Source organism: Pleurodeles waltl, chromosome 3_1 (genome assembly GCF_031143425.1).
Source record: "Pleurodeles waltl isolate 20211129_DDA chromosome 3_1, aPleWal1.hap1.20221129, whole genome shotgun sequence".
In the NCBI taxonomy this organism is placed as follows: Eukaryota; Metazoa; Chordata; class Amphibia; order Caudata; family Salamandridae; genus Pleurodeles; species Pleurodeles waltl.
The window spans coordinates 1,611,926,811-1,611,951,098 of NC_090440.1; the positions used below are offsets into that span (position 1 = coordinate 1,611,926,811).

A 24,288-nucleotide genomic window follows, 5' to 3' on the forward strand; every position below is an offset into this window, starting at 1 on the left:
GGTCCTCCCAGGACACTCTCCTCCATGTCAGGATCACAGATGAAAGATCATCTGCCCAGCCTGAGTTTGCCCTAATCCAGTGGATTATATTAGGATTCAAATCCATTTAAGGCTTCTTCTTTGCTGGTTGTAAAGGAGATACTTGGTCCAGAATGATAACAAATGAGGTGGACTCGGGGGGGGGGGGCAGGGGGGGGGGGGGAATGTAAGTGGGACTGATGAAATCGACAGGAGATGGTGTTCTACCTTCATGCAAGGGGGGATGGATGCAAGTTATTAGGATACAGGGCAGGGCTGGGATGTGGGGGGGGGGGGGGGTTTACTGTTTCCTCACAACTGTCTCTACTAAGTGGACTGACAGCTAAACAGGTAGACGTCCCTGAAGAAAAAGTGGCATTGAGAGTAGGGTAAAAGGACCCTAATTTTGGGGTGGACTGGCTTGGCTTACTCATAACCGCTGTTGGCAGCTAGGCCTAATGTAGACCAGGGGATGTCAGAATTGTCCCTATCCCCTGCTCAAATTTAGTCGGAAACCTCCTGCAGATCCTTCAAAAACAGATCCAACTTCAAACACAGTCCTTTTCAGTCTTCTTTAATAATAGAATTTAGAAGGGGTATTTGAGGAGAAATTCATACTTTCTTTATGCTTGCCAGGAGTGGGCAAGGGACAGCTTGCCTTATCAACCAAGGAGGATTTGGGTGTCTTTTTCCTTTTTTTGGGGTGACCTGCTTACTCCTTTTAATTCTTTTAATTCTTTCTGGAAGCAGCAAAAGTTAGCAAGGGTGTTCTGCACTATCTTCAGTCATCACTGGTAAGGTGTTTAAAGCTCGTGTGGTCTTAACAGCTTGCTCATCACTTTGACCATGGTTCTCTTAGAATGATCAGTGCTAGTGTTACAGGTATTACTGGAAGGGCTTATTCATTACCCTCCTTGGCAACAGTAGGTGCTTCCACTCCAGGGTTCGATTGACAGCAACGGCCTCCAGGGACACAAGTGTGAAGGTAAGTAAAGATGTTCGACAGCGTTGATTCGCACCGTGACCAAACCAATTTCTGAGTAGATGGCTCCCATTACAGTGGACAGGTAATTGGTAACAGAAGGAGGACGAGTGGTTACAGTCCTTCGCTTCTCTGGACGGCATTGCTTTTCTTTTGCCCATGATCCCCAATCAGGCCACTTTGAAAACGCTATAATGAGAGCGAGAGTCCCGCAATAAAGTCCTACCTTCTCACAAGCAGAGCCAAATGGGGTAGCCCAGACCTGCCTCTTCCTGGCAAGGTCAGGCATAGACTGGCCTGCTGTTGGCCACGATGCATGCCGCATGAGTCCCAGAGCACCTTTGAGCCTGTTGAAAGATCTGTGCTCCTCCTGACTGTGGGGCTGCTGGGGGATGAAGTCCCCACCCAACTACAGCAGCAGCAATGCAGCAGAGAGTCGCGTCCCTTGCTGCAGGAGTTCCAGAGTGCCTTTGAGCATGTTGAAATATTTGTCCCTTCTCCTAACTCTGGGACTGCTGGGGGATGAAGCCGCACCCCAGATACAGCAGTAACAATGTGGCTAGAGTTGCATCCCATGCTGCGGGGGTCCCAGAGCGCCTTTGGACATGACAAAAGCTCTGTGCCACTCCTCCTGACTATGGGGCTGCTAGGGTGTGCAGTCCCATTCCATTGACAGCAGCAGCAATAGGCCAGAGAGCTGCAATCCCATGCTGCGGGCGTCCCAGAGCACCTTAGACCGCATTAAAAGATCTGTGCCCCTCCTCCTGACTGTGGGGCTACTGGGAGAAGAAGACCCATCTCAGCTACGGTAGCATTAATGCAGCAGAGAGTCATATCCACATTAGTCCTTGACTTCAGTAGAGGGGCCACAGCACCCCATAGACGGAGAGGTATTGCCCCTGTAAACTTCCTACAGCCCTCAGGAAGCAAGGAGGGCACAAAAACAAAGGGAATTCACAAAAGATATCTTTTTATTATGAAATACACCACAGTATCAATAACATTGTACAATTAACATCATTCATGACAGGTGGATCAGCAAATACTACTGCATTTAGGGCCAGATGTACAAAGCTTTTTTCTTGTCGCAAACAGCCTGATTTGCGGAATTGGGCAGTTTGTCACAAGAAAAAAGCATTTTCCAATGTACAAACTCAATTTTGCGAATCAGTAATCTAAAGGGTTTGCGAGTCACAATTAGGAAGGGGCGTTCCAAGGGTGTCCCTTCCTAATTGTGAGTCGCAGTGGTATGTACAATTGTTTTATGATCATGTATGCGGTCGCACAACAATAGCAATTAACACCAATTTGAAATTGGTGTTACCCCATTATCAAAACGGGAAGGGGTCCCTAAGGGACCCCTTTCCTTTTGTGAATGGAAGCGAAAATATTTTTGCAGAACAGGCAGTAGTCCCACAAACCACTGCCTGCTCTGAAAAAATGAAAAGAAAACTTTTAATTTTTTTTTGTTTGAAATGCATCCCAAAGCGGGATGCATGTAAAAAAATACTTTATTTAAAAAGCAGTCACAGACATGGTGCTCTGCTGTCCCCAGAAGGCCACCAATCCTATAAGTGCGGCCATTCCCAATGGGGTCGCAAAATTGCGACCAACCTCATGAATATTCACGAGGTAGGTCATTTGTAACCCCATTGGGAAACGCAAACAGCGTACTTAGCACTGTTGTACATTTTGTTTTATGACTCGCAATTTGAGACTCCCAAACGGATCGCCAATTGAGAGTCGCAAAATAAAAGGTTGTACACCTGGCCCTTAGTCTTTGTGCTGGAAAAATGGAGATTGGGTGAGGAAAGGAGGTATGATTGTCTCCTTTTTGGGTCACATATCAAAAAGTCAGAATCCGGATCAACTAGGGCAACCACTGCTTTCAAAGTATCAGGAGTAGTTGACAAATAGCACTATACTACCTCTACCGACCTCTGAAGAATCATTTGAGTAATAAGGCGATTTAAAATGTCTTGTGACAAATTTCTGCACAAAAACCATGGAGGTTGTGGATTTTAAACTGGATACAAAGCCAGACGAGAGAGGGTGGGGGTGGTGGTGGAGGGGGGGGGGCTAAAGAGAAAAACGTCCCCTGATTTTCCTACAGTGCTTTCTTGCAAAATTCTTGGAGCATACATTTGGAGAGCTAGTTACTGGTAATTCAAATCAATAAGGACGAGAAGAAAAGGTGGTTTACTCAATTTATTTGCTCAGCTCACCCCAAAATCTTAAGGTTCTTTAATGCCTAAATGGGAAAGTGGCCATGGACAGAAAAACTACAATGTTAAAACAGAGCCCTTCTCAATGGGAAAAATGTGACCACAAATTCCTTCAACTACTGACCAATGGGCCAACCTCTGGCTCGCAGCTCAAGTGCTTTGGCACTCCTTTGCACTCTTTAAAATCATTCGTCAACATTTCAGGAGAGTGGTTTGACAAGTTGGTAATACATATGGAGAATTAAACCAATAAATCTCTGCCGAAGTACAGGTGAGGCTTACCTCCTCCTATGTAAATACCCAGACGTCCAAGGGGATCAGACAGATCACTTGTCATCAGCAGACAGTGGTCGCTGGATATACCACTGGGAGGCCCATCTCACTATGTGGCTGAGAGTTATCTAGTCCTCAAACTAAGAACAGGGGCTGTTCAAATTACACAAAGACGCGTTGGGGTCCCGCAAGGGCGGAGACATCACACAATGTCCTGCCTGCCACAAGGCCACCCACTTTGCTTTTTCACATCTGGTCAGTCTGGTTTGGTGCTCCTGGCACTCATGGGACCGCAGGACGGCACAGTGTAGCACTGCTGTCCCTGACCTTGCAACACGGTAACAACCAGAAACGCAACGCCGCCCATGCTTTCCCGCTCATTGGCATGCCTCAGCACTCAATCGCCATGGCAACATCCACTCCTTTTGGCATGCGTGACACTCTCCCGTTTCAAAAATGTCATGCTGCACATAATCAAGAAGAATAGGGTGCAACTTGCACGATTCCTCATGCCTGTATTTGCAACTGTATCTGGGTATGAACTGCGCACCCGGCCGCTAATTTGTGTACCCCGTGATATGGCAAATTAGCAGGTGCCATCATTTGCAACCAATTTTGGGAGTCTAAACGTAACTGGGTACTTAAAAGGGGAGAATATTTGCTTACATAACACCGCTTTACTTCCTCAATGTAGTTATCATTACAAACCCACTACCTTTGGTAATAAACATAATGATTGGAACGTAGAATTTAAAAAAAAATTAAATAAAAAAAATGGGAAAAATAAGTTATGTTCATAGTCATCACCTCAACCATAAAGCCCTCAAGGTCAAGCTACAAGGCAAGGAAGCTTATATCTTGAGCGCTACTAGTAGTCATGTGTTGGTGTGTGATAGTGTGATACTCAACTTGGAGTATAATGTTGAGGAGAGGCTTAGTGGTGCCTGACAACGGCAGTGTGATGTGGAGGATAGTAGTGTAATACTCGAAGAGGTAATGCAATACTATGATGCTGTAGTGAAATGGTAGTTAACAGCAGTGCTGTCATACCGCCGCAGCACGGAACGCAGAGTGAGTAGGGCATTTTATTTAATAATTGCCACAGCACATTAAACTTCAAGCTACAGGCAACAAAGCATATAACATTTAACAATATCACTCGTATAAGGGGATCCCAGGAATAAAAAAGAAAAAACACCATTCTTTCAATGAATGCTTTGTGAAAGTATGTAAAAATCCATGTAGATTAGCACCGCCTGGGCATCCCAAAATGACACCAAACACACAACTGTACTCTGAAGTTGATGATGAAGTGGGATGAGTGCTAAGACTGGAAAACAGCAATAAGTTCCTCATGACTGCCCTCCTCCAACCTGTGCTGCTACCACGGAACAAACACACTGTAATTAGCTAATAATGTCACGTGTGTGCCCTAAAGGTCAAGCTCCACCCCACTGTAACACAATAGCCTGACTTGATACTTTAAGTGAATTAATGAGGATTCTCTAGACATCTTACAACTGCTGGCTCAAGCAGCAGCATAAAAAAAAATATCCAAGCTGTTTGGAAGGGAGCACTCTCTGCAGAAGCGCACATTTTCTGCCAAATCAAAACCTGTACACAAGAAAACCAACATTAGTACTGCAGAAAGCTCTCTTTTTATGCTGATCACATAAGGTACCTTGACAGCTGTGCTGTCAGGCCAAATCTAAAAACTAGTCTTGTAGAAACTAATTCAATTTGTTAAATTTTAGGAAGCTCGACTTCACACATAGCGTGAAAGAAACTGATAAGCAGGTTTTATAAAAGGTTACCTCGTGTACATTTCCTTCCCTGCAGAGATAATGCAAAGCCAGCATCCTCAATGCTTCCAAGTTATGACTCTCCCGCTGCAGTAATCTGGATCATGACAAAGGCAAAAAACATTTTTAAAAAATGAGTGCCCCATTTCCATGATAAGTGTAACTGTCTTTTACTCTGGGAAATAAGTAACTAGGATTGCAACACCGCATACAGACAGCAATAACATTTCAGAATATCTAAAAGCTGTTTGACATTTTAATCAAAAAGAACCTGGCAGCTTGGGTGTTTGTGTGACATATATTTAAGGCATGTTTTGATCTTGTCATCACTATTTTTATAACCATACACAAAACTTAATTAAATAAACCTGTAAAACGTTTTGCAGAGTAGGATACTTTGTCAAAACAAATGTTTGTTAATACTCTACAATGGATTGAATAGATCCTTACCCGCTACTAAGGTACTTTCCCTCTCATCAGTTAACCATTTTTATTTATGTAATTGTTATTTAGGTGTGTAATTGCACAATGCCTTAAAACATCTCCAAGTGATTCAAGGCCAATTTTATGAGATCTAGCTCAGGTGGTGTTATCAGAGAGGCTTAATACCCTTTAATACCTCAACACCAAATCAGCAAAGGTAACATTCAACACATATTCAGGGACAAATTAATAAAAAGGAGAAACACGGATCCCTCAGTCTTTGTAAGATTGCTTTGATGTGAGATATTTTGGTTGATCAGAAAATATGTTTTCTGAACAACACGTGAGTAACATGAACAACATGACCAGCAATCCACAAGTAATAAATGCTTATTTATATATGCAGTAGAATAAAGGATGCAAATTACAAGGAGGACAAGTTACTTACCTTCGGTAGCGCCTTATCTGTTAGAGACAATATTTAGTTGCAGATTCCTTACCTTAGAATTTCCCCCGGGCTTTTGTCTTTATCTAGAGATATTTTTCAAGCAGTACCCCTGCGAGCCGTTAGGTGGCGCCGACCAGCTCTGCTTCTGTTGTCGGGGGTCGTCTGCATTGGATAGGACGTTGCAGGTCCTATACATGTGCAACCCCAGTGCGATTACGTCAGTTTCTTTTAACGACTTTCCACGTAAGAAGCGACGAGCCATAAAGAACACTGACCACTGGTGCTTCAAAACTACAGTCCTGAAAGGGAAGTCCCTATCCCTAGAAATCAGCTCACAAAGTGGGGAGGATGGGCGGGTCTGCAAGGAATCTTCAACTAGATATTATCTCTACCAGATAAGGCGTTACCAAAGGTAACTAACTTGTCCATGTGATCTAGATGCAGATTTCTTACCTTAGAATAGATAACCAAGCAATACCTCCCCAGAGGTGGGTTTGTGAACTGGTTAGACCAAAGTGACCTGCAGGACTGAAGAGGCAAAATGCCCTTCACAACGGACTTGACAATCCAGGCAGTAGTGCTTGGGGAATGTGTGCAAAGATGCCCATGTTGCTCCCAGGCAGATGTCCAGGAGAGGGACTCTGAAAGCTAATGCAGTGATTACAACCTTGGCTCTGGTATTATGAGCACACAAGCCCTCATGGGGTTGCTTCTTGGACAATGCGTAGCAGACCTTCATGCAGAGCACTATCCATCGTAACAGTTTGTTTCTGCATTGCCTTCCCTTTCTTAGGCTCAACATGTCATACTAAGAGTCCGGAACTCTTTTGCAATCAATGTAGAATGACAACGCTCTTTTTGGATCCAGAGACGGAGACTCTTCTTTTTTGGAAGGGTGAGGTGGAGCAAGAAAGGGTAGGCCAGGTGATGTTTTGGCCTAAGGAGGGTGTACAGAGAGGGCCTGCAGTTCGCTGAGTTTCCTGATCAATGTTACGGCCACTAGAAAGGCTGTCTTCATAGTCAGCAAACAAAGTGGGCAGTTATTTAACAACTCAAAGGTCAAGCAAATGAGCAAGTTAAGGACTAGGTCAACATTTTACTGGGGCATAATGAATGGCCTGGGAGGAAACGTGACTAGGTTCCTAAACTACACACAAGGGGTGACTTGAACAAAGAAGATTAGTCCGTCAATCACAAGAATTCCGAAATGGCAGAGGTTATAACCATTAACTGTGTCCAATGCAGAGCCATGCTGGGCAAAAAAAAAAAAAAAAAAAAAAAAAAAAAAACACAACAAAAAGCAGAATCTGGGATAACAGTGCTGAAACTGGGGGGTGTCAATACTTCTGGATGCACACCAAGTTCCACATTTGTCCCAATGGCAGGCATATGCCACCTTGGTGGAGGGACACCTCTCTGCCAGATTAATGTCACAGACTGTGGGAGAAAGCTGTCAACAGTTGCAGTTCAATCTCCACAATTGAAGGCAGAGGGCACCCAGGTTCGGGTGCAAAATCCTCAGCTGCTGCTGTGACTAAAGATCCTCCTGGAGCGGCAGCCTGATCAGAGGACCGATGCTCATGCTCAGAACTATGCCATAACAAACCCTACGTGCTCAATTTGGATCTACAAAAATAACTTGGGCCCAGTCGTTCCTGATCTTCTTGAGAACTCGAGCAGGAGTGGCTTCGGCCAAAAGGCATACAGAATGTGAGAGTTCCACTTGAGATCTCAGAGAGAGAATGCACTGGAAACGCCAGCGAGCAAAACTGCTGACATTGTTTAGATCTGTTTGCCATGGCAGAGAACACTCAAAGGCCCTCCCCACTCTAGAAAGACACCTTGCACCACCTTTGGGTGGAGATGTCATTCATGACCCTCTTGGCATTGATGTCTAAGTTTGCCTTCCCTGGCGTTCAGAGAGCCCACCAGGTGTCGAACCACTGCAGAACGGCCTAGTCTAGAGGCGCAGGGACTCATAACAATGGGTCCAAGACTCCACCCTGCCCTCTTTGTTGCAGTACCACATGGCAGTGGTGTTGTTCGTGAACATCTGCAATAGCCTTCCCTTGATTGAAGGAAGAAAGACTTTCAGTGCCAACCGTATCACCTGGAGCTCCTGCAGGTAGATGTGAAATCCAGACTCAACCAAGGACCAGAGACCTCTGACCTCTACCCCAACACATCTGTCACTACCATCAGCTTTGGGTGGGAAGTGGAGAGGGGCCTGCCACTGACCCAGTCGCGGTTTGTCAGCCACCACTGCAGGTCTTTTGTAGTTACCTCTGAGATATGGACCAGGTCGCAGAGAGGGGGACAATTAGGTCCAACAGTCTCAGAATCAGTCTCACCAAAATCCAGGACAGAGGCTGAAACATCAGAATCATAGTCCGAATATCCTGGATAGGCCCAAATTTGCACTGTGTCCAAACAGCCCCATGAAAGGGAGAGCCTGAGAGGGTGACAAGTGCGACTTTAGCATGTTGATGCTGAACCCCAGTGAATGTAGGAGGTCCATCATAATCTGGAGGTTGGGACACAACAGCCTGGGGCAAGCCCACCTTCAACAGCCAATTGTTGAGGTGTGGAAAGACCGGAACTGCTGACAGACGCAGATGTGCTGCAACTACAGCCATCACTTTTGTGGACACCAAAGGGGCACCAGTGAGGCCATAGGGGCACCAGTGAGGCCAAAGGGGAGCATGGCAAACTGGAAATGCTCTTGGCTTACCGTGAACCACAGGTAGTGCCTGTGGGCTGGCAGGATGGGGATGTGGAAATATGCACCCTGCAAATCCAACGCCACCATCTACAGGGTCCAGGGCAGACCAAACCAGAGTTAAGATGAGCATTTTGAACTTTTTCAGGAAGAAATTGAAAAGGTGCAAGTCTAGGATGGGGAAGGCCTCTGTTCTTTTTTGGGCATCAGAAAATAGTGGTAAAAAAAAAAAAAAAAAAAAAAAAAAAAAACACAATTTACTTTTACTACTTCGGATGCCGGCACCATCTTGATGGCTGTTTTGGCCAAAAGAACCAACACTTCCTCACCGAGCATGGAGACATGGTCCTCTATCAGCTGCTCGTAAGTGGGTGGAATGCGTGGGGGAGTTTCCAGAAAAAGTAAAGGGATTGGGCAGCCCTGTTGAATGTTTTGCAAAATCCCTGTTGGATGATGTTATCAACTTCCACTGGGGCAGTTGATGGTGGATCCTGCCGTCCACTTGTTGCCCTTACTGGTAACAGGGCAAACTAAAGGGGTTTGATGGTTGCAGCTGCCAGCGGAGTGGTGGACTGACGTGGCTGGTGGCCCTACATGATCTGTGTAGCCACACAAGGTGCGAAAGGCAGACTGGGATGGACAAGGAGCCACAGACAGGACCAAATACCTAGCTGTAACTCTGCTGTCCCTGAAGCGCTCTGACGTGGAATCTTCTTTGTCAATAAAGTGGCAAAAAGCATCAAATAGCATGTCCATGAGTGGCTGAAGCATCTCTGTCAAGACATTTGCCTTGCCTGCCGCTGTGGGTAGCTGCACTGAGTACCACTGTTGCAAATGAGCCACCCTCCTCCGTAGCCACAGTAGGGAGAGAGACCAAGCCAGTTCCTGGTGAGGTGTTCAAACCACTGCCAGTTCCTCATACCAGCTGTCCTTTGTGTCATCAAGAGGATGGTGGCAACCATTATATTCATCTGACCGATTGCAAACTTCACCCTCTCCAGGCCTGTCAAAAGAAAAGGCACTGGCTCCGATTTGGGAGGCATGTTACTGGTTGGCGCCGGAATCGGCGTTGGGCGACACCCCATCCAGGTCCATGTCAGAGTTGGGTATAGTGATGAGACTGGCTCCGCTGCGGGCATCAACAGCGCCAAGAGCAACTGCACTGTAGGGGGCACTAGGGAAAGACCCGGTCTCGCAGATGGTGCCTCTGTAGAACACACACCGAATCCAAGGGGCGCAACTGTCACTGAGCGCAGACCAACCAGCTGAAAATCAGTAGAAGTCTCTCCCACAACCGTGGAGCCCAAAGGCACCCCAGAGGGGTCGGGCTACCCAAATATGAGGTGCATAGCCTCAAACTCTTTTGATGTGGATGGGGTTTGCTCTGGCTACTTCAGGAAAGTCTGGGAGGTGTGGATCCAAACCTGGCACAGTCTCCACCACGGAGCATGGCCTACAATGCAGACACTCCCGCGGCAGGTCCGATGACCTGGACTGGCACGGAGAAGTCAGAGTACTTCAACTTCTTGGACTTCGTCTCTTTATGGGACATATCCAGTCATGTTGAACGTGACAACAACGGTCTGTAGCAGATCCACAAACTGTTCGGGGAACTTCTTTGTGACAGGGATAGGGAGCTTTGTGAGGTCGTCTGATGTTGGGCAGTGAGGAGCTTGAAGGACCAAACCCTCAGAGCCTTAGGGTTTATTGCGCATCAGTGCTCAGAGGTCTTCAAGTCGTGGTCCCTCTCAAAGCACCAGAGGCAAACCAGATGATGGACTGTTTGACATCTGTCTGTGACTTGTACTACATGAATTGAGGTCTATAGGCTTCTTAGGAGACATCCGTAGCACATCAGTAGATGCAATCTTGGAAAAAGCCTCAAGAAAAAAAGTTCAGTCAAAAAAGATTGGGGGTAGCTCTCTACGGATCTCCGCTGACTGCTGCGGAAGGAAAATAGCAGACATCAACGTTCTGTGGTGAAACCTATACCCTCTCCGCACATGTCACATCTGGGGCAGATGCCACAGGTAAAGAGCCAAATTACACCACCTACTGGCGTACAGGGATCCTGCTCGAAAAATTCCAGATCCAGTCTGACACCTGGGAAATATTCTATAAGGTAAGGAATCTGTGGTTAGACGTTTCTATCAGATAAAAAGGAAAGAACAGGATTTGCCTGGTGACAGGAAGTGACTACAAAGATCTCCTGCACTACTCACATCCCTGGAAAATCCTGTAAAAATAGTGAAATGCACATACCGATATTTGAAATACCCCCAAGACAAACTGAATCAAATGATGATATAGAATATGGGGTGGGCGGCTGTTATTCTAAACAAATAATGCAAAAACTGTAACTTAACATTTACATAGCGTCAACTTGGCCAGAGATATTGGAGTGCTTTTCAAATAAAAAAAAAAACAGATAACTTTACACGCTATTTAAGAATGGGGCTATACAGTGATTTGCTGAAAATCACAGGACGTTGAGCAGAGAACAGAGCTCAAGTACCAGGAAGGTGATAGAGTATGTTGAGCTCTCATAACTGGACTTACTGAATGCTATATAGAACAGTGCCTGTAAGTAGGATTGAAACACTGCCAATTGAAAGTGACATAATATGTGTTAAATGGGAGTAATTGGGTTGTTGGTTGACTGGGGTGTGAGCCCAGGTCAAGCAGCAACCACAATCCTTGTCAGGGTGAGGTACAAGCCAACCCTAAAAGAATATGTGCTTAACCCTCTGGAAGCTTGGCACAGAGCAGTTAACTTACCTTAGATGCAATGTGTAAAGTATTTGTGCAACATTGCAAATAGTAGTAAAGTGAAAAACACTACACAAAAAGGATCCCGCAGCAGAGATTTTTAAATTTATACAACAAGACCGAAATGGCAAAAGTCAAACCAATACAACCAGAGATATTCAAGTTTAAATATTTTTAAGAAATAGCACCAAAAAGCACATAAAGCCACTTGTGGATATTTGGTTGCGCCAGACTGGGGCAAAGTCACAAGATCGTGCCGAGCATGATGTAGCGCAGGACAGCTACAGAGACCCAGTTATTCCAGTTGAACAAAGTACCTTCAACCCAGGTCTGTGGAGCATTGCAAACATTTGCGGTGAAGATGCGAACAGCGGAAGTGAAGCATCGGCTGAGAAGTGTGTTGAGGCCGCGATGCAGAGTCCGGCATCGTTGTTGAGGATCCCATCGACAAAGTTTGCAATGCGTCGGACAGTCGAGGCGATGCGTCAGTTTCAAGGACCTGCAAGTCTGCAATGGGGAGTCCAGCATCATCGTTGAAGATGCAGTCAATGAGGGTTGCGAGGGATTGCACCAAAGATGCGTCAGCAGCAGCAGTTCCTAGGAGGCTGCGGAGGCGATGCGGCCCTTTGCAATGGTTCTGATGTACGCCGAAATGGTGATGCATCTGTTTGTCTCAAAGTTGTGCCATGCGGCAGGGGAGATTCAACAGTTTCGCTGGATCCACAGAGGCTGGCAGAGCACCTTAAGCCCACTTATAAGGGTCCAGGAGTGGGTTAGCACCAATAGGCAGAGTTGATTCACAGAGTCCTCGCAAGTGCGAGATTTTTGGAAGCCTGTCGCGTACCTGAGCCTTCACATCAGGAGGCCAATCAACTAGCCCTTGGAGTCACTCTGGGGACCTTGGTTCAATAGATTAAGGCCCAGTCCTTCTCACCCAGGCAAAAGGGTTGTAGGTCAGCAAAGCAGTCCTTTCAGCAGCTCTGCAGTCCTTCCTGGCAGAGTATCCAAAAGGTCTAGAAGTGTACTGAAGAGTTAGTGTCCGAGGTACAATATTTATATCCAGTTGTGGCTTTTCCAGTGGAAAGAAGCTTCTAGAGGCAGGCCTTTGATACACACAGGTACCCTGCTTTCCTGGCCTTGGATCCAGAATAACTACAGGGTGTTTGCATCCCTTACTGTGGAGACAGGACACATCCTATTCAAGTGTATGTATGGGTGGGCCCAGATCCTCATTTCCATCCTGCCAGTAATTGCCCATCCAGGCGCACCTAAGTGTATGGTCTTTGAGGAGGAGTGCACAAAGCCAAACTGTCAACTACACCCAGTCATGTGACCCAGAAACAGGCTGCAGGCACCAAATGGCTAAGGCAAGAAAATATCAACTTCCTAAAAGTGGCATTTTCAAAATTGTAATATAAAATCAGATTTCACAATAAGCTAGGATTTTTCATTACAATTCCAAACACACCAAACAAGAACGGGCTGCCTGCTCTCATTTGAAAATTACAGCTTATTAAATGTAATACGGTAACTACAATGCTAACCTAAGGGAGAGGTCTTGCAGTAATGAACAAGCATTGGCAAGGCCAATAGGTCTCGTGCATGGCTGAGCTATTAGTGATGGCAATTGCGTGGGGGTAGGTGAGAGGGGAGAAGAAACAGATGAGGTGGAATTGAGGGAGGGATAGAAGAAACTGATGGGACGGTAGGTGAGAGGGGAGAAGAAAACAGGGAAGTGGTATGGATAAGTAAAAAAAAAATTTTAACAAAAAGGTGGGTGGTAGAAGAAACAGGAGAAGGCGGTGATAAATTAAAAGAGCTATGATGCGGCCAGCGCGGTCTCGCAAAAATGGGAACTAGAAAAAACTACAACAGCAGCCTAATGGCCCCGCACCATGTGTGACACCCACAGTTGTCCTCGCTTCTTAGCTAAGTTTGAATGCTGAAGCTTAGAGACATGTTCTTGAAATGAAGAAAAATAAGCTGCAAATCATGTTAGCTATAAAACTAGAACTGCATCCGGGTGTTCCCTCTGGTGTGTCGATAATTCCGTTACAGGCCAGATTATGGGCACAGGTCTCATTCTGGAATTTTTAAGCGTATATGTAATGACTTTTGTAGCTTTTCTGCCATTTCTTAATAGAGCTGGAGGCATATGCCTTTGTTTCTAATATATGACCCAACAGGAACCGAGATGTTGCCAGGCAGCGTCCCTGAGATTGAGGCACCGGTTTTGCAGGAGAACTATTTATCGATTATCTCAGGCTGAGCAAATGTTGTCGGAGTGCTTTGATTAAGCACCGTCAGGGCATCCCTCCAACTCCCAGACCGCACCAGGTATTCACTGCTAACCTCTTGAAAGTGCATTTTGATTTCCAAATGACAAAACTCCCCACCCCCCAGCAGGAGGCCTGTAAGCAGGAACACACAAGTTCAGTTGACAAGTTAGTTCTGTAGCAGCACTTGTTGCGCTGCATTGCTGTTTATCTGGTGTGGTGTTTTGGAATTCAGTGGCTGCATTTGTTCAAAGGTTTCAGCTGTAGGGTGCCACATACAGCTTTACTCTGCCAGACAGTTATCTGTACAGCCTGTACTAGAAATAGGTGTATGAGCAGGGACTCATGTTCCGTAAACTGCAGACACTACACCACCAATTCAGGGAGCAGGAGAACGTGGTCAAGAAGACACACCGATTCTCAACAGCAATTTACTGAAAGCAGCTCATTCTTGCTGGCTGAATTATGGTCTTTCAGAGGGAGACGTAGACTAGGGAAAACAATGGAAGTTGCGAGCCACATAAGCATTTATTCTAAGCAAGGATGATTTAACGTGCTTTCATACTGCGGAAGAGCACCCAACAAATACTTGCAGTGTCAATGACACAGTGTTCGACCTGCATCCCATTTTTTTTTTTTTTTTTGTTAAATCTTTTTTTTAGTTTTTATCCATTTATCATAACTCCAGTTTATACCATACAGAATTGATTGGCATTGACACGGGTTAGATGCAGGTGGTGTTTTCACAGTGTATACATTCTAATTCCTTGAAGAGGAAGCAATGAAGTTCGGTCCGTATAATAAAGTAATAGTGGCAAGAACCATTTGCATAGCTGTATTAAAGTGGCAAAGAACTAAGGGTGCACTGGAAAATAGCGTCATGCCAGAGGTGGCTACATAAAGTCTATAACCCACCACTAGGGAATTCAGTGTCAGCGCAACTCAGGTACAATCCAGCCCTTTGCTCAGGTAGCCATCAATGCATTTGTAGATTCAACAATGACAAGAGAAGGAATTACATAAAACTAGTGAAACTGACAACAAAACTTAGAGCCCTTTCCCATCCCCTCCCAACCCCGAAGCCCGGTGGCCTCCCATCTCGGCAGTGTCCTTGTGCCACCACTCGTACTCAAAGCACCGCAGAACATTGGACCAGATTCAAGTAAGTAGAAGTGTCAGGAGCCCATGAGAGAAAGCATACCAATAAGCGATGAGGTGATAGACGCAGCATATATTATGATCAAGCTGGCACTAGCTCGGTGTCGGGTGGCATTGCATCGTTGGCATCTATGTCTTGTTCCGCCCTACACAAGTGTGTCAACATTTCGGCCCAACCAGTGGATAGGGGGTACCTACGCATTGCAGTGCAACCCCCTCACCTTCTGCCCATGTCATGTAGGAGCACCGCCAAGCCAGTACCAATGGGGGTTTGGTGGCTTTCCACCTTTTAGTAATGAGACGCTTGGCTGTCAGAAGTCCTAAGTCCAGAAACCTTGTGGATGCTTTTTGCTTCTGGAAAAAGGCTCAAGAGACTGGAGCTGAAATCTAGCAGTGGTGGACGTGACGTGTATATGGATAGGGATGATGCAACTCCATTCCAGTAAGTGCTTAAGGAAGGACAAGACCAGAACATATGGAGGAAATCCACTCCAATTAAATTGCAGCGAGGGCAAGAGGCATCCACACGATTAAAATATTTGTTAATGTGGGCTGGCGTGAGATAAGCTCTGTGAAATAAGTAAAATTGAATAAGGGTGAATCTGACATTACGGGGGACATTAGTATGGCTGGAGAGTGCCCCCGACCAGGTGGCATCCGTGAAAGGTCTCGCCGGATCACCCTCACAAGCGGTTTCGACCTGCATCCCATGGTGAAAAGCAGGAGATGCCAGCTACGTTTCGCATTGTGACCCCCCCCCCCCCCTTTGCACCAAGTGGCTTTCAGGACTTTCTTTATAAGCACATCAAGAGGGAAATGTTAAGCACATATTTTGCACAACTCCGAGGCTGCCGACCGGGTTAGGCCTGTCGCAGGGGGAGAGGCGGTTTGCCACTGCCTGAATTCATGTGATCCATCGGGAACACCAGATTTCTGTTTCAGGTACATGTTGCAGATATCGCAGGGTGGGTTCCGACTCTTATGTTGCATTTAGTGAACGCCATGCAAGAAAGCTAGAAAACTGTTGGAGGTATGAGGATGCTTCCACTGACGGGAACCACCCAAGCAGTACTCTGCATTAACTGCGTAATAGTGCAATTAGTACCTGAACCACAGCATGAGTGGGCGACGGCAACAAGTGGAGGGGCACTAATGAAAGCAATCTGTACTTGGTCCTTGCGTCATGGCTTGAAGAGGAAGTGACCCATGCCAAGCACTGCTCAATAAGAAGGCAGCAAAGAACAGAGATAATGATTAGAACGAACGGTAAGCCATTGGGGGGGGGGGGGGGGGGGGCTCCAAACCCATAAATGAACACAAGAGTTTCACAAGCGAGGCTCGACCTAAAAATTACTTTGTGTTTTTCACTACCAGGACCAGCAAAACTTAAAAGTACATGTCCAACTTTTTGAAAACGTTGCACTCTGCCCTCTAGGCTGTCCAAGGCCTACCCTGGAGTGACTTCTATGTATTAAAAAGGAGACTTTGGGACTGTCAAAAAGGTCTATTTTTCCAGGTTAAAATGGAGATTTAAAAACTGCACACAGGCTGCAATTCAGGCCCGAGGCATGTTTAAAGTGCTACTTAGGTGGGTGACACAAGCAGTGCTGCTGGCCCCTAATAGCATTTATTTACAGGCCCTGAGCACAGGTAGTGCCATTTTACTATAATCTTACAAGTCAATTAAATGTGCCTATTAGGTAGAAGCCAATCTTAGCATGTTTTCAATCGAGAGCACAGCACTGTAGCTCTGGCTAGCAGTGGTAAGGTGTGCAGCGTCCTAAGGACAGCAAAAATGAATTCAGGAAGTCAGAAAAACAGGAAGTCTGAAGGCAGAAAGGTGGGGGAAAACCAGGCCAAGGATGTCAGGTCTAACACTAACCTTACAAAAATAGCTCATAGGGGTCAAGATACTTTAGGTTATAAAAGTGGGGATGTCTGTATACATGGGAGTGTGAGTGGGTGATGCTCTCATCTATTTCAGAAATGTGGTAGGTTAAAATATTAGATTAATTTAGTCTGGCCACAAATAAATATAAATGAACACTGTTCCCTGTAGGGGGGCAGGTGGGCACGCGAGACAGCATGTTTGCCAGAGCTTGGAGTGTCTTGGAAAACTTAATTAATTAGGTATTTGGGTAGTCACGTGGTACTTGTGAATTACGACCTCATCAACTTTAATACGCATGAGTTGAGACGTTTTAAACAAAAACAAATCAACAACAGTCCCTCCAAACAAGAATTTTGTATCACATTTTGTGTAAAATGGGAAATGATGATATAAACACTATCATGGGTAACCAGGAGCAGTATTTTCCTGTAACAACAAATTATGCATGTGCCCTAGAAACAACACGTGCCTGGTACAAAACCAGATATAGAACACACAAATATTTGTGCCACGGAGAAGCAAAGCTTATCTGATACAGTGTCAGCCAACGGAAAAACTTATTTTGACTATCTTAGCCTAGATAAACAGATGTTGTTTCGAGTACTGTGAGGGAGCATAGCGATCATCAAGGTTTCTGTGTCAGTTAACTAAAGAGCAGAATTAAAATACCTTTACAATATACTATTATTGCCTAGGTATTTCAATCAATTGCTGCTACATATTTAATTGCTGTTCAAAATTTTCATGTTGTGGTCAATTTCTTGGGGGTGCTTCTGTAGTGTTCTGAGGTGCTGCCAAGTTATGACGCTCAACATGCTTGGCTCAAGAGGTGGTTATAAAGCAAGTCAAAATACTGCTTTCAATACCAGCAGATCACTATGTGATCACTATCACTGAAATAGGCTAAGCCTGCTCATGTTGGCAGAGGGGGCTTCGCTGTGCCAGGAACCAGCTCACAGCGACAAGGTTATTTGCTTAAGTTGCCAAGACTAGTGCAGAATAAGTACTACTCTCAGGTCACTAACCTTACAGGCTCAGACCTTAGATTTTTCCATTAGGTAGGGGATGTCAGTGTCTGCCTTCCACAGAATGAATGACTGGCCCTGCCAAGCGAGTTTTATAATGTCCTCCAGAAAACCGCCACCACCATATTTCCATTCGTTTGTAAAGTATTAATGTCATGGAAGTTTCAACATTTCCCCCGATAATTGGCATAAATAATGGAATGTCACTTTCAGTACACCTCTCCTACTAGTACATTAAGTGCCATTAGCATACTGGTTCCAACGTTCAACCACCTATGTGTATAAACCCTAATTACAATGCCATTCCCACCCCAGAGTATGTAAAAGAGCATGTTAACCTAGTTTCTACCCCATATGTAAAGCACTGACATGCCAGAGGCTCCCTCTGCATGTATAAGGCTAATTCAAGCCACTCTTACCTCTAGTATGTAAAGCACTAGACTGTAGCCTTGAACTCATAGACAAGTATGCAAAGTATTATTGTCATGACCATTTCCACATAATCTCTCCGGTGGTTAAAGCGTTATTGTTGGTCATGCAAGTGTCTGCCAGGAAAGAAACTTCATGGAGGCAGTCTGCCCTATTTTACTTTCTATCTCTCCGGTTTCTTGCATGTATAGCAATACACACGTGAATGATGTATGTGCATACGAGCACTTTGCCACAGTATAGTTTTCGGAGATATAGGTTTATTGAAAAACAAACCTCCCAACTGTTTTGGCATTTCTGCTGCTGGGATGGTGACCAATGTTGCATGAAGGTCAGCAGCAGCTGCTGAATAGGGTTGCTAAATCAACCCCCAACCCCCCTACCCCCACCTCCGGTCCAAGGCTTTTAGCCAACTTCCTGCTGTCCTGTCAAGTTAGCTTGTCCCCAATGTCGAATCCCATTCCACGGTGAGACATAAGATCAGTGATATCACTTTTATACCATGGAGCAAGCATATATGAATCATGAGTCTGAATTCTGTAATACATCACAATTTGAGGAAAATTTTCATGACGAATCTAGCTATCTTGCAGTAATATCCATGCAGAGTATACTCAACCTCAGTGCTGAATCAACGGTCTGCTCCCAGTCTTGTAAAGCCAGATGTAGCTTCATTTTCTTAATAAAACCTGGAAGAAAGCTTGGAAAGCTTGTAATCATCTGGTTCACTGTTTCCAGGGCTCCTGAATAATTTTGCCTCATTTCAAAATATTGTGCCTGGCAAAAAATAAAGAATGAAAAATGAGCAAAACATTTTAAGTCCAGCATTAAGCATTTCTTCCCACAAGAATAACTGATTGCGCGAATGTTTGTTGGTGTTCTGGTCTGCCTGTGTACACGTTTGTTAACGTGTGGATGTCGGAGTAGTGTAATCTGTTGGGTATGAATGTGCTTTCATATATTTCACTGGGTTTGTGGACCTTTTACTAAGTTGACCAGAGGTTATGAGGATTTGTGGGTATGATGGCATATCGGGTGAGCACGTATCTGTGGACAGATCTGAGAGTGAATAAGAACATCATTCTCATTACGTTTGCCTTCATGATAACGAACATTTGAGTGCTTTTATGACTGTTAGCATTGGTGAAATGAGGGGAGCCACGCCTTTGGATCAAAATGCATAAGGTGGCAAAAGGAGAGGCCTTGGAAATTGCATACTGGAAGGAAAGGAAGGCATAAGGATTTCTGCAGTTGTTTGTGGATACCAAGGGTAAAGACCCTCGAATAGACTACTCCAATGGTCCATGTATGTTATGTACTAATCAAAAACTGTAAAGATGCATGATTGTCCTTATAAATAGGGGTAAACATACATATATATCAGGATGGGATGTAAATTTATGAAGCTATTTTGGGTAAACAAAAAGTCAAAATTAAATAAACACAAAAATAACATACATCTTTAACAGGCCACAGTTACTGACGTTCGTTGGCAGTATCACATGACTGAGTAATATCACTAATTCTGTTGTGAATAATTAAAATTGAAAATGTCGAAATTCTGAAAATATTAGACTGACACGCGTTTCTGAAATTCTGCATCAGTATACTTCTAACATCATTTTTTTCATTACTGTTTTTTCACGCTTTCTTTCTTCATGGATGTCCCGGTATCGCTATTCCCCTTCACCTTGCTCACTCTTCACACATTCACATTGTCTCTGATGTTCTTTTCATACCTAAACGTAGCAGTTTCTTTACCTTCAATGTTTCAACAACTGTGTATACTTCCTTCACACACTTTGCCATTTTAAATGAATTACAATTAGTAGGCGTGACACTCTGTGTTCTTTGGCCAAGCATTGAATAAGCATGTAGTCTGACCACTAGGTAAAGTAACAGACTCGTTGAATCAATTTAGGAACACTAAAAATACACAGACCATAAAATAATTTTTGGGTGATCAGAAGGTTTTAACCATGCTTTGACACAGCCTCGCAAGGCCACTTGCCCTTTTGATTCTTGTGTTTCATAATTGCTACAAATGAGCCTTTACTTTTCAAAGGTGTTGATGCAGCCCATGTGTACACTTTAGTCTTCGATGGCATCAGTTGTGGAAATGGAGATGGTTCATTATATTTCTCCTCATGGCATAATATTTATTAATGCACCACTGTCGATGATGAAAGGTATGTAACTACTGTTTATTTTCAGTGAAGTCTTCGGATGTTTTAATGACTTTGGTGCTTTTTCCTGTTGACTTTTCTTTGACAGGTACTTTGCTTCAAACGCGACCAGTTCAATATGTGCACATTTTTCTGATGTAAACATTGACATTGCACAGCCATCATTTTCTTTCTCTTGATTCTGATACTGACAAATATTTTGACAATGATTTAGATGACAATTAACTTTGTTTGGTGTTGATTTGTCTCAACTGGTGTTGTTGCTTGGCCTTGCCGAAGTACATTGAATGCCACTTTTAGAACGTTTGGTCATCCATTTTGTCATCTTGTTGGGATGCACTTACTTTTTCCTTCACACGGCAAACCATTACAGAGTGGTTCTCCTTCTCACAGCCTTTACATAAATGTCCAATAGCAGGACATTTACCTTTTTGTGAAAACAACAATACGGACCTAAAACACAATGTCTTTTTCTTTGGAGACAGCACCTTCTGTCCTTCAGCTTTGTATTTCTGCTTGCTTTTCATATTAATGACTGACTCACTTTGGGCACCTTCGGGCTCCAATCCAGCAGCTTGTCATTCTGCACACTCTTCAACTCTGGCATCGATGAACACTCGCTTCAGCATTCATCGTCCGAATGAATCTGCCAAGCATACGTCGATTACTTATTACTGAATTAATTGAATCTACAGTGTTTGATGATCGTATCCAGTCTCTCAACAAATTGGTCTATCGTTTCAAAAACTGTCATTCTTGACTGAAAATGTACCACTCGTAAATTACATTTGGAACTGGGCTGAACTTGACATTCAAAGCTTCTTTAATTTGACAGTACGTAACTTCATCAGCTCGCTGCATTTCTTTTATGACTTCAACACCGTCACCTGCTAGATTCTCTAGGTACTTGATAATCTTTTTGTTATCTGTCTCTACAAATGCATCTATGAAATCATCAAATGTCTCTATCCAAGGAGTCCATTTATCACCAATATTTTGCTTTTTGGCGGTATCGAATGGTGATGGTGGTTTCAGTAAATCAGAAGAATTATAACTTCTCAGGGATTGGCTGACACTGCGACTGGACTTCTCTCCAACTCCACTCGGCGGTCTTGGTGAATTTGTTTGTGCACACCATCTTAGACCCTGTGACGTGCTGGCCTCTGCGTCATCTTGGACAGTCTGTCGAACTGTAACACCTTTCTTGGTCTTTAATGGCGCCCTTCACTTTCTGGGGACTTCTGGAGGTGTGCTGAGCCACCACCCGGTGGTTTTGTTAGTGTGCCTCTTTAGGTATTGGAAAGCTCATTAAGCACCACAATGTACTTCATCTTGCATCACTTTGCCTGCCACTGAGGTTGTAGAGCTCTTCTTATCAAGGCTTTGGTAAGTGCAACAATAGTAAGCTTTATTATCAATTATTATGTCAGACAGTGCTTTTGTATATTTTATACATATCTGACTGTGGTAGTTCTTAGTGTTTCTTTTCTGTCTCTGTTTGTGTCAGTCTTTAGCAGTAGCGCTCTGTGTACTGTATAGATTCATAATGTGTAGTAGAGTGGTACCTCTCTGTACGGCATTGCCAGTAGGTTCTTGACCAATGATGCATAGACTTCTCAGTGAAGCTTTTGGTCTTCAAATGCTTCACACCGGCTATATTTGCGCTTTGACTGCATATATGCAAAACATTAATTCTACACTTTGACAAAGGCACACGTTGCACGTATGAGCAGTCTGCTAGGAGCACTGCAAACTCTCTGGGAGAACACTGTTGATTTGGTTTAGTTATCCCCTATCTCATCACCAGTGGTAGCATCCTACCCAGCCTGGGTACCCGCCAATGAAGACGCCACACAGAACGCTATGAATTATTAATCTTTATTCATCTGCATGTAACCCCGGACTCAACATTCTGAACCTGCATTCATTTCACCACTTTCCAACACTCACGTCACAGCTGTACTGACTTCTTCAGGCGCTAAACGTGTTCCATCATTTATACTCAGATGGCATTACAGGTTGTTTTTCATAAATTTATTAGATCTGATTTCCTGCAACAGGGTGTCAGATGTATGAGCATTAGATAGATCTGGAAGGATGTTTCACCAGACGGGGTTACGTTTACTGAGTCCCTAAAAACCAATTCAAGTTTTAAAGTATTCTCTTACGCAGCGTTTAGAGATAATCCAAAACAGTGTGTGACTAAATTTATCAATGCCTATGAGAACATGACATAAGAGATTCAACTTCATTGGGAAATGCAACTCTTGAGTACATTGAGAACGCTTTTTAAAGCAGTTTCCTCCCCTACAACTGCGACACAGGTACTTTGGCGGACATTAATGTTAACAAGTTTGGAGTTCATTCAGAGAGAGGTGCTATGCCATCTAAAGCTTTTTTGCTGGGACAGAGTTTGGAAAATATTATAAATTCTGTGGACTGGTTGTAAGATTCCACCTTGAAAAGTGCACCATGCCTACTTGACTCCGAAACATATTCAACGCATGTTTGTAGGTGCATCCTCAGAATGCACCCAGTGCCAGCTTCCCAACCAGTTTTCTATCACATAGTGTGGGATTGCCTAGTGATCCACTGTGCATGGGGGAAACAGAGGCGTATCGTATCAGAGCCAGTGGACTGCATCCACAACTGAATTCTGTCCATGGGACATATAACCAAGAGTCAAGGGGTACAAGAACATTTGCAGGTTCTTACACTTAGTTCTCGTACTTTTTAAACAACAAATAGCAATTTCATAGAGTGCCTCTATGGCGCCGGACACAAATCGCTGGCTGAGACAGTTATTGAAATGGGCCAGAGTGGATTTGGACGCCATCATGTTGGCCCAACTGCAGGGAGGGGTGAGCCCAGTTAGGACTATATGGGATGTCTATCTCAAAACTGGAAACTAAGTGACAAAAGGCAACCTTGGGCAAGGGCTTGTCAGCTTCCATGATTCTTTCAGAAAAAGACTCAGACATAAACCTCAGAGATTTGGATGCTTCATGAACAAACTGTAGAGCAGCTAGCCCACCAAGCCAACACAGCTATGACCAGTGCTACATTGAATTGGTGGAAGGAGAAATGTGCACAGAGAGGGCCTTCGCTTCAAACAGTACCAATCAAGATTTTGCATAGAGTTTACTAGTGTTCAAATGAAACGCTCCAAAAATACTATATTTTTGGGTGAGTGGAACGAAACACACTGATAGGTGTGTGGAATGAGGTGATCCCTGGTAAAATATCAAAAACTTTTGTATTACCTGGGTTTGATTGAGGTGGCAAGACTTTATGCATCTCAAGAATCACCCACAGTAAATGAGGGGAAGGGAAATGCAAAGACCAAAGGCCAAGGACCGATATATGACTGAGCTTAATGGCTGCTTTGTTCAACCATTCTCTGGAGTATGAAAGAGAAAATTGTTGTTTCAATATTAGACATGTCAAAATGACAGACCCAGCCCACAAATATTATAGGCTATGGTACACTGCATTGGATTACTCCATTCTTTCATGCGGTATGTCTGATATACTCATTTCCCAGCCTCCCTCCAAGTGATCCATTGTGAACCAGTAACTCAGAAAAAGCCACTATGGTATAGGAATTGTTTTCAATTTAATATGCAAAGTTGAATTGAGAAAAAATAAAATATATTATAAAAAA

The 24,288-nt window shown here is 44.3% G+C and overlaps 1 protein-coding gene across 1 annotated transcript in view; it reads right to left on the reverse strand.

The window, feature by feature from the left end:
• The window catches only part of TTC21B (tetratricopeptide repeat domain 21B), a 489,309-nt gene that overhangs the window by 372,122 nt on the left and 92,899 nt on the right, over nt 1-24,288 (reverse strand). The window contains exons 6-7 of the mRNA XM_069225262.1: nt 19,058-19,215; nt 5,313-5,397 (exon numbers count right to left, since the gene is read on the reverse strand). Coding sequence (XP_069081363.1) covers nt 5,313-5,397; nt 19,058-19,215 — 243 coding nt within the window. The remainder of the gene's footprint in view (nt 1-5,312; nt 5,398-19,057; nt 19,216-24,288) is intronic.